The sequence below is a fragment of the Nilaparvata lugens genome, chromosome 8 (genome assembly GCF_014356525.2).
Source record: "Nilaparvata lugens isolate BPH chromosome 8, ASM1435652v1, whole genome shotgun sequence".
Taxonomy (NCBI): Eukaryota; Metazoa; Arthropoda; class Insecta; order Hemiptera; family Delphacidae; genus Nilaparvata; species Nilaparvata lugens.
The window spans coordinates 51,272,398-51,282,912 of record NC_052511.1 but is presented as its reverse complement, the minus strand read 5'-3'; the positions used below and the strand labels follow the sequence as shown (position 1 = coordinate 51,282,912).

General features: G+C 34.5%; 2 protein-coding genes across 2 annotated transcripts in view; one reads left to right on the top strand and one right to left on the bottom strand.

Annotated features, from left to right (window-relative positions):
- Positions 1-383: 383 nt before the first annotated feature.
- LOC111052316 (probable small nuclear ribonucleoprotein Sm D2) lies at positions 384-10,079 on the bottom strand. Its single transcript, XM_022338961.2, has 3 exons — positions 9,791-10,079; positions 9,147-9,277; positions 384-1,288 (listed from the first exon to the last, which is right to left on the bottom strand). Coding segments are annotated over exons 1-3 (372 nt in total). The 5' UTR covers positions 9,792-10,079; the 3' UTR covers positions 384-1,048.
- Positions 10,044-10,515, top strand: part of LOC111052326 (splicing factor 3B subunit 1) — a 36,467-nt gene continuing 35,995 nt past the window's right edge. The window contains 1 exon segment of the mRNA XM_039435028.1: positions 10,044-10,148. Within this exon segment, the coding sequence (XP_039290962.1) occupies positions 10,124-10,148 (25 nt within the window). The 5' untranslated portion in view covers positions 10,044-10,123.

Genomic DNA, 10,515 nt, shown 5'->3' with positions numbered 1-10,515 from the left:
ATGATAATTTCTTGATTCATTCCAAACTTCGTTATATTAACACACTATTTTGATGTTTTAAACAATGATTACAGTTGATTGGCTGCAAGGCCTTGTTTAAAACATCAGAATATATAGATAGACAAATTGCCTTATTTATCACACTTTGAATCATCAAAAGTGTTGTGGGCGATTGATTAATTGCCTTTATTAGGGCGGAGTTAGGACTCCAGAACTCCTCTCTGTCACACAACTCTAAGTTGAGGCAAATGATGCGGCGGTAAAAGCCCTCTCTTCCACTTAACCCAAGTGTTACAAATAGTGTACCATTTCAAAGTTATGTCTACCCAAATTATAATGAATCACAGATCACCTGATGATAAAGAATCAGAAAGAACACATTCCGCACTGAAATACATTTATTACAAAATTACACAAAAAATCAAATTCTCACAACATAGCGGTTGATAAAACTCATTATGTTTGAAAACAAAGTCTTTATCACTGCTGAAGACGGATCTAACTATATGCGAAAACTAAAGATATTTATGAAGAATAGGAAACATAAAACATATTCCACTTTATTACATCTACTACACGAATAATATCAAATATCCTGGAAATTAAGATAGATAAAAAGAAATCTTATACTTTGGATTAAGTTGATATACTTCACGATATTGGGGATATTGATGAAGAATTGTAACATCTCATCTTCCATTTGAACAACATCTAATACACTAACATCGAATGCTTATTGAACATTTAGATTGATAAAAATTCATGATCATCAAGCTTAATAAAATCCAGGACTTAATGAACGATCGAAAATTAATATCCGCTAGTCGTTGACACGTGAGGGAACCTTGATCTCCGGTTGGGATTGATCGTAGATCTAGGATCAATGAAGACACGAGACCAAAAATTATTGATCTCGGATTAAGATCGATCGTAGAACTAGGATGAATGTTGATACAAGTCTTGATCTCTGATTAGGATTGATCGTAGATCTAGGATCGATCTTCACCGGAGATAACTTGATGACAATTTTATACTGAAAGTAAAGTTCTTATTTTCCTTCGGCAGTGGCCAAGGGATTTTTGAGAATCAAGATGACAGAGTCGCCGCGCAGGAACATTTTCGAGATGAATCTGTCCTTGTTTACTGGCTTAGCCTTGCTCTTTCCTTTTCCACTGCGTGGCAATTCCGTCCACATTTCTTTCACGTTCTCCAGCACCATGTTGCAATGGCGGTCGAACGCCTTCACACGGGCCAACAGCTTTTTATTGTTGCGACAGTTGATCAGCACCTGGAATTTAAACATGATTCTAGTAAACATTTCATAGAAGTAAATCTAAGAGGCCCAGTTAAATAAAATCGATAGGGAAGAATTTAAGCTGGAACACCTCACCACATACCAATAACAGACAAAGTGGCCAGTACCATGAGAATATTATTCTTATGTTCCTCATTTGTAAGTAGTGAGGAATGAACTAAGTAGAAAACTGAACATGTGAAATTTGGGAATAGAAGAAACAAAAAGATGAGTTGGAGAAAGATAAGAGAAGGAGAAGCAAATTCTAATGGAATTTATACTAACTTAGTCTCATTTTGGCAAAAATTGGAGTTAGCCAGTTATAAATCTAGACCGATAACATTCGTAATTGTATCTTATAATTTTCATCGTATCAATTCAAGCTTGAATTGAATAAAAACACACATATGTTGTCAAATTCTACAGTTTTTACAATATTGACAATTATTTTTCATTCAAATTTTTATTTCAAGCTTGATTGTCGATATTCCTAATTTCATTCAATCATATTTTACTGATGTTAACAGTGGTATTAATTTCAGCTAGGTCGTCAATATTCCCAATTTAAATTCGTATTCTTTGTTATGTTGGACTCCCATACACTGACCAGTGACAGTAAAAGTAACCAGCTTAGTGTAAAATAATTTCTGTCACTGGTCAGTGTATGGGAGTCCAACATAACAAAGAATACGAATTTAAATTGGGAATATTGACGACCTAGCTGAAATTAATACCACTGTTAACATCAGTAAAATATGATTGAATGAAATCAGAAATATCGAAGATCAAGCTTGAATTAAAAATTCGACTGAGTCATTGTCAATATTGTAAAAACTGTGTAGAATTTGACAACATATGGGTGTTTTTATTCAATTCAAGCTTGAATTGATACGATGAAAATTATAAGATACAATTAAGAATGTTATCGGTCTAGATTTATAACTGGCTAACTCCAATTTTTGCCAAAATGAGACTAAGTTAGTATAATTGGAAACTCATTCAAGATCTTTACAAACAAGACAGGTCAGGTTGCACAAAAGTCAGTTAAATGTCAAATGTAATTAAGTGCTGATAAAACACGTCTTCCGCTTCTCTGATTGGTCCTTTTAGCATGAAATCTCCATTCAACCACCCTTAAAATTCAATATACACAAGTGAAACCGGGCAGCTCAGTGTTGTGTGGAGAGAAGTGGTCAGTAAGCACCGATGATGGGCAGATAAAACATTTTTGGCAGAGTATATAAACATGAAACTAAACTATTTCGAAACTCAACCAATTCTAAGACTCTTTCAATAACTTTGATAACAAAGATTGAAAAATGTCCAGATAAAAAAGACGCCGGTTATGTGGAATTGATTTGAACAAATTCAGGAATGAGTTGTTCCCACTGTATAAATGAATAATAGGTGACATTGGAATTCAGTTTCAGAATCAACGTTACCATCAGGTCATCCTGATAAAATATTATATTTATCAGACATGAGCTTACAAAAATTAGTCAAAAAACTAAGGCCGGTGCCTAATAAATCTAATTAACTATTAGACCAATATATTCAATTTGGTGTCCAATATATTCAATATATTCAGGTATCTGGTCTACTTTCTATTTGGATCCTACATCAGAGGTTGAAAATGATGACGCATGTAGTAGAACATAAATTAAGAAGCGTTTTATTACTCAAGATAATCTAAACTATTTCAGACAGTTATTGACTACCGCAGACTGGTCTGATATTTATACCAAAGATGTAAATAGTGTTGTTAGGAACTTCTTATATATTTTTACAAAGTATTTCAATGTTAGCTGTCCATACATAAATGTTAGAGATATAAATGGTAAGAAGAAAGCATCTGTGATAAACTGGTTTACTCCTGAACTTGATAGTATGCGTAAACTACTTCTTGTGATATATAACAAATGGAAGAGCACTAATAACCTTGAGTATAAAATTATGTTCAAGAATTTAAAGATAAAATACAAGAAAGAGATTTCTAGGGCAAAACTTGTAGCTAATGGTAAATTTATAGCTGAGGCTAAAAATCAATGCAAGGCAGCCTGGCAAATTTTCAAAAATGAAGGTAATCTGGTAAATTCAACAAAACAGGTCATTCCAATCTCTCCTGAGCAGTTTAATAATTTTTTTGTTAATGTGTCATGTGCTACTGGTAATATTCAAACAAATAGTAATAGTACAAATGATGTAGACTTCTCTGATCTTTTAAATAATAGTATCAATAGTAATCTGAATAACCAAAATTTTAAATTTAAGAAGGTTGATGAAACAATCATTAGTCTTATTATAAATAGAATGAGTCACTCAAAATCTGAGGATGTGTATTGTATGTCAAATTATTTGTTGAAAAATGTAGTTGATGTTTTTATATCTGAACTGGCTTATATTGTAAATTATATACTGAGTGAAGGAGTTTTTCCTGATTTTTTAAAAGTTACCAAAGTTACACCTGTGTATAAGAAGGGGGACCCTAATGAACCCCAGAACTATAGACCAATTGCAATTGTACCTATACTAAGTAAAATCATTGAGACATGTATTGTAATTCAACTTAATGAATATTTTGTTAACAACCAGCTGTTCTATCCTTCTCAGTATGGCTTTAGACCGAATCATAGTACTATTGATGCAATTGAAAAACTTGTTGAATATGTTTTGAATGGTTTTGAACTCAAGCAACCAGTTGGATCTTTACTATTGGACTTAAGCAAGGCATTCGACTGTGTCTCTCACTCTATACTCTGCAAAAAACTTGAAAAGTATGGTATTAAAGATAAGGAGCTCATGCTGATCAAGAGTTATTTGAAAAATAGAAAACAAATGGTTAGCTTGAATAGTGCAAACTCAAATTTCCTTGATGTAACCATGGGGGTTCCTCAAGGATCAGTCCTTGGCCCTTTTCTGTTTCTGGTCTTTGTAAATGATTTTAGTAAAAATGTTTCTGTCTTTTCAATATTATATGCAGTTGATACCACTCTGGTACATAAGGAAGTTGATATAAAAACTGTTCAGGATACGCTTGGAAGGGCTATGGATGAGTCTAAGATATGGTTCAATGCCAACTTACTTAAGGTAAATGAGAGCAAAACAGAACAAATAATATTTTCATTCAACAATGTAAGTACTGGTAACCTGAATCTAAATGATGATGTTTTCAAGCCTGTAAAGTTACTAGGAATGTACTTAGATAGTAAACTCAGCTGGGAGTATCACCTAGTGAATTTATGTAAAAAGCTTTCTAGAGTAACATTTCTCTTACGAAGACTGAAATATTGTGTAACCTTGATGTAATTAAAATGATTTACTTTGGTCTCTTCCATTCACACTTGATTTATGGAGTAAAACTGTGGGGCAACTCATCTTCTTCAAAAAAAGCTTTTATATGGCAAAAGAAAGCACTTAGAGTTATATTTGGTATGAAATACAATGAATCTTGTAGAGGAATTTTTGTAGAACACAAAATTATGACCTTGCCTTGTCTGTATATATAATATAATTTAATCTCAGTAAAGAAAAATCTGTCTAATTTTGATAAAAATATTTCTATACATTCACATTATACTAGACATAGGGACAATATAACTAGACCTACAGTTAGATTGACTAAAACTCTAAAAAGTCATAAGTACCTACAAATTCGCATGTTTAATTTACTACCAGATAATGTTAAGAAGTTACCATTGAAAACGTTTTGTATTTCTGTTGATAAATGGCTCAAGTCTGAAGCTTTCTATTCTGTCAATGAGTACCTGGAATATTTCAATGTATATGTGTAATTTTGTTCGTTTCTATAGTCCAACTCGTGTTATTTTACTACAATATTTCAATGTGTATTTGTAAATTTGTTCATTTTATAGTCCAACTTGTGATATCTTACTTATTATTGACAAAGCCTATTGCTTACATTTTTGTAATGTTGTTTTATGGCCACTAAAATTCTTGATTCTTGATTCTTGAATTCAAGTTACGCTTAATGCTCCATTAGAGTTCAAGAGAAAAATAAGATAGAACAATTGATCATAGAGATGGAAAAAATAAGACCCCATTTCTTACTAATAGCTGAACACGGATTGAGCAAGGACAGACTAGAGACTACTAATATACCAGGCTTCACGCTACAAACCGACTTCTCAATGAAACTTCACATGTGGGGCGGCGTAGCCATATACTCATCTGACACTCTAGATTACAACTATAAAATTTTGAACACAGACAAATTTTCCAAGGAGCTCACCAGTGAAATGGTTGCTTTGACTTTAAGGACAAAAACTAGGAAACTGACAATAGCTTGTATTTATAGGCCAACATCTGGAAATAACCTAGAGTTTTACGAGTATATGAACAGGTTCTTGACACATATCATGACAGGTAATGGTGACATAGTGATAATGGGGGATTTGAATGTTGACTCACTGCAAAATTCACCCAATTTAAAGAAACTAAAAAACATTTTAGCCCAGCATAACTTGGAAACACTACAGCTTCCACCAACGAGACAAACATCTAACTCTGAGACAAGCATAGATCACTGCATTACAAACCTGTGCAATCCTAAAATAAAAGTAATCGATAATGTAATATCAGACCACATGGGAATAGAATACACTCTTGATGCATCTATAAGCCGCAGACAGGACGATATGGTGAGCTTTAGACGACTGAATCTTGAGAACATGGATCTGGTGAGACTGGCACTCCAAAGGGAAGACTGGAAGGAACTTATGGGATCAAAAACAGTGAATCAGAAGTACAACATTTTTGTAGAGACCATGCTATACCACATGAACTGCATTTGCCCCTTCAAAGCAGGAAGAATAAACAGAAAAAAGACAAGACATTTTGAAGTTACAGGAAGGATAAGAGACCTGAGACAGAGGCTACTTGATGCCAACACCTTATACCACATGACCGGAACCCACGAACACAAGATCAAATACTCACAGTCAAAGAAAATATATGATAGGGAAGTCAAAGCAGAAAAAAAGAGATACATAACAGACAGAATAAAGCAGTCAACAAATCAAACTAAAGAAACATGGAAGGTAATAAATGAGGAACGAAAAATGAAGAAGAGCACAGGAAATGACGTACTGAGTTTGGTAATGGGTAACAAACTAGAAACAGACCCTCACACCCTAGTGGAATATTTCAATAACTACTTCGTAAATGTCGGCCAAACCAATATTCAAGTGCAAACTCCACCAAATTCTTATCTTGCCACAAACCAGGAAAACGAGGCCCTACTGGAAAAAAGGTTCGAGAGCATATCAAAAAGAGATCTGATTGAAATTTTCCTAATGACCAAGCATAAACACTCGGCGGGAATAGATGGGATCCCGGGAAAACTGCTCTACCACTGTCGTGACGAAATTTATCACCCGATTCTACAAATAGTAAACTCCTCTATTGCAGAAGCAACAGTACCAGACTACATGAAAATATCACTTGTCTATCCAAAGTATAAAAAAATGATAAAACAAATATAGAAAACTTCCGACCAATAGCAACACTGCCTACTTCATCAAAATACCTAGAAGAAGCAATATACCTGCAAATTCTGAATTACCTGAAACAAAACAACAAACTACATCTTCACCAACATGGATTCCGAAACGATAAGACAATAGATACAGCCTTAGCAGACCTCTTATGTTTTGTCACACAAAACTGGGAACAAAAGAAAAAGGTATCCGCAATCTTTCTAGATCTAAAAAAGGCCTTCGACAGTCTAGACTGGAACATTCTAAAAACAGAAATTTGCAAAATAGGAATACGAGGCCAAGCGGGGAAGTGGTTGGAGGACTATCTAACAGACAGATACCAGTGCGTGGAGCTTAGATACAAGGACAAAGGCAAAACCATGACCGCCAGATCTCAAGCCCAACCTATGAAAAACGGAGTACCGCAGGGATCTGTGCTGGGACCATTATTATTTCTTATTTACATAAACGGTTTGCCCAAACAACTACCAATGTTTTCTAAATGTATTCTATTCGCCGACGACACAACTTTAATCATAAATGGAAAAGACCAGGACGAACTACAACTAAATTATAATACTACCATAGCTTCAACAAAAACAGCCCTGACAAACCTAAAACTCAATATAAACACATCCAAAAGTACAGTAATAATTTCAATACAAGATCAGCAACCGAAAACCAACTAGATACTGATGAAGAGGTGACAGATACAGCACGATTCTTGGGAATTACACTTGATGCACACCTAACATGGGATAAACACATTGAAAAGTTGGTAGGTAAACTATCCTCAGCCCTCTATGCCATCAAACGTATAAAGGCAATAGCTGACAAAAAAACTGCTCTGATGGCTTACTACTCGCTATTTGCATTACACATGGGCTATGGAATAATAGCATGGGGAGCAGCCCCGCAGACCTACATTGTGCAAATATTAATTCTCCAAAAGAAAATAATAAGAATAATAAATGGTTTACCACACGATACACACTGCAAACCATACTTCATACAGGATAGGATCCTCACTGTAATATCTCTATACATACTTAAAGCAATAATACATATAAAAAAAATTCAAACCAGACAAGCCACACAGAAGAAATATCCACGAGCACAACACAAGACCTCAATCTGCAATAGAATGAAACTGGCCATAAATAATGAAAAAACAGTACACATGAACTTCACCCCAACAAACCAAACCCAGGATGAACCACAAAACAGTAATATAAAAACAGTGGAAAGCACAAAGTTCCTTGGTGTAATTATCGACAACCATCTGACCTGGAGGCAACACACGGACTATTTGTGTAAAAAACTCTCCTCTGCTACATATGTCATCCGCAGAATCAGAAATATTGCTGATGAGAGGACAGCACTAATCGCATATCACTCATTATTTATGTCACACCTGAGATATGGCATCGTCGCATGGGGATCATCAGCACAGGGAAATCTCGAGAGAATATTAAGGATACAAAAAAGGGCAGTGCGAATCCTAAGAGAAAACTACATAGAACACTGTAAACCACTCTTCAAGCAGACAGGTATCCTCACAGTGATCTCAATATACATCCTGGAATCCATCATCCTAGTGGTAAACCAAAGTCCGGCTTTAAGACGAGATAAGCACAGTTATAGAACACGCAACGTGGATGACATAAGCCTCCCCCAGCATCGACTTAAGAAGTATAGTAGATCTCCGGCCTATTCGGGGGCATACCTGTTTAACCTGCTTCCTGGCAACATAAAATCCCTAGTGAATGACAACACCTTCCCAGGAAGACTAAAACAATACCTGATGGACAGACCATACTATAGCATTGCAGAATTTATTGATGACCACACCTTCTCACACCTTAAATAAAAGTGAACACCGACACCCCCACGATGGGACGAAAAAGACGATTCCCCGGTCAAGCAGACTGAGGAGAAGACATAAGAAGTAAAAAAAAAAAAAAAAGAAGAAAAAATGATCTTGAAATTCCCTACAACAGACTACAAAAATCACAAAAACAGCCAGATTCCTCGGGGTGTAAATTTTTCAACTGTCTACCGGATGACCTCAAAGAAATTGAATGTCAAAACCAATTCAAAAAGGCTCTCAAAAAGTATCTGACTGAGAACCCTCTGTATTCAATACAAGAATTCATGGAGTTAAGCGCTCAACGTAGATTCCGCTGATACCCTAACCTCGCCCTCCTACCTTACCTGACGTGCCCCTGATCTCAATGATATAGGTGGTAAAAATAAAAGTAAAGTAAAGTAAAGTAGAGTTCGTGATTGTACTACAAACCGGGACATTGAACTGACTATTCCATTGGAGAACCAAAATTTGTCAAAATGGATCTTACCTGTGTATTATTCTTGACCGCATTAATAAGGATGGATAACGGTCCGGTGTTAAATTGATGTTCTTCAAATTTTTCCAACTCTTCACGAGTCATTTCAGACTTGGGTTTGGGAACAGCTGCAGGAGTAGCCACTGTAATAAAATACAAAACTGTTAAGTAGTGTTCAAAGTACAACTGAAGAACTGATATTAATCAAATTTTCTACAAAAACAATCATTGGTTAGATTGCTATGACTAAAAATTTAAATTAAATTCTTTATGAGGTATCATTGATAAAAACTAATAAGGTATAAACTTAGAATACTATAGTAAGATGCTTGTACATGCTTGTAGGCCCTACTCTAGGACGCTTATTTACATAATATTACCATAAGACTAATAGGGTAATGCTTAAATTTCTAATCTTTGAAAACCCAAATGCTTGTTTGGAATTTGAGTATTATCTTTAAAATATTTTGAAATCAAAATAATTAAATAGGAAATATTCAAGTGTAAGCTCTCAACACGGACATTATGCCTAGGTTCTGTATAGAAACTTATATTTCAAAATCAATTCACGAAACCATTCAATAAACGATGGTTTGTAATAAACACTTAGAAATTTAAAGAGTTTAAAAATGATAGACATTTGTGAAAGAACTTACTTGTTAGATGAAATTTCAATAGCCAAACAAATTGTAACAACAACGTATGTCGGCGTCAGAACAAAAGCAGGTTTTAGGTTATGTCGCTTTGAGAACGCAACTTGTTCACCGGAAATCACCGCTAGAATGCGCTAATTTTATTTCGAAAAATTCTCGTTTTAAAAATTATGGCGAACCTTTTTTAATATGGGGATGGAGAAAAAACTAAACAATTTCAGGTTTAATAAATTTATGGGAATCTACTTTGAAAATGAAAATAATCATCACAAACTTGATGGTTTATCATTAGAATGTTGGTAGTGGTGGTGATTGGTAAATTCTGATGAAGTGAAAATGGCGATTCCACGAACTCATGAAGGTAAATTTTATTATCTGTTTTCTTGAATAAAACTTTAAAAAATTATTATTATACATATAAATGTCAAAAACAGATAGATGCTCTTCAATTATCCTTCCAAATAATTTAGACACTTTCACTCATAGCCTACTAACTTATGAAGTCAACCAGGAGTGGCAGACAACTCTGCCCAACCTATCAATAATTCAGTTGATTTCTGAAAATATTCAGTGAATTATTGAATATTCTTGCTTTATGTTGATATGAGTTGTTAATTTTAATTTAATTAAAGTTCGATGAAAAAACCTTGATTTCATGAGTAACTAATGGTTCGGATTAATTTGAGACATTATACTTGGACCTAGTTTTGGTTATTATTATCGGTGTC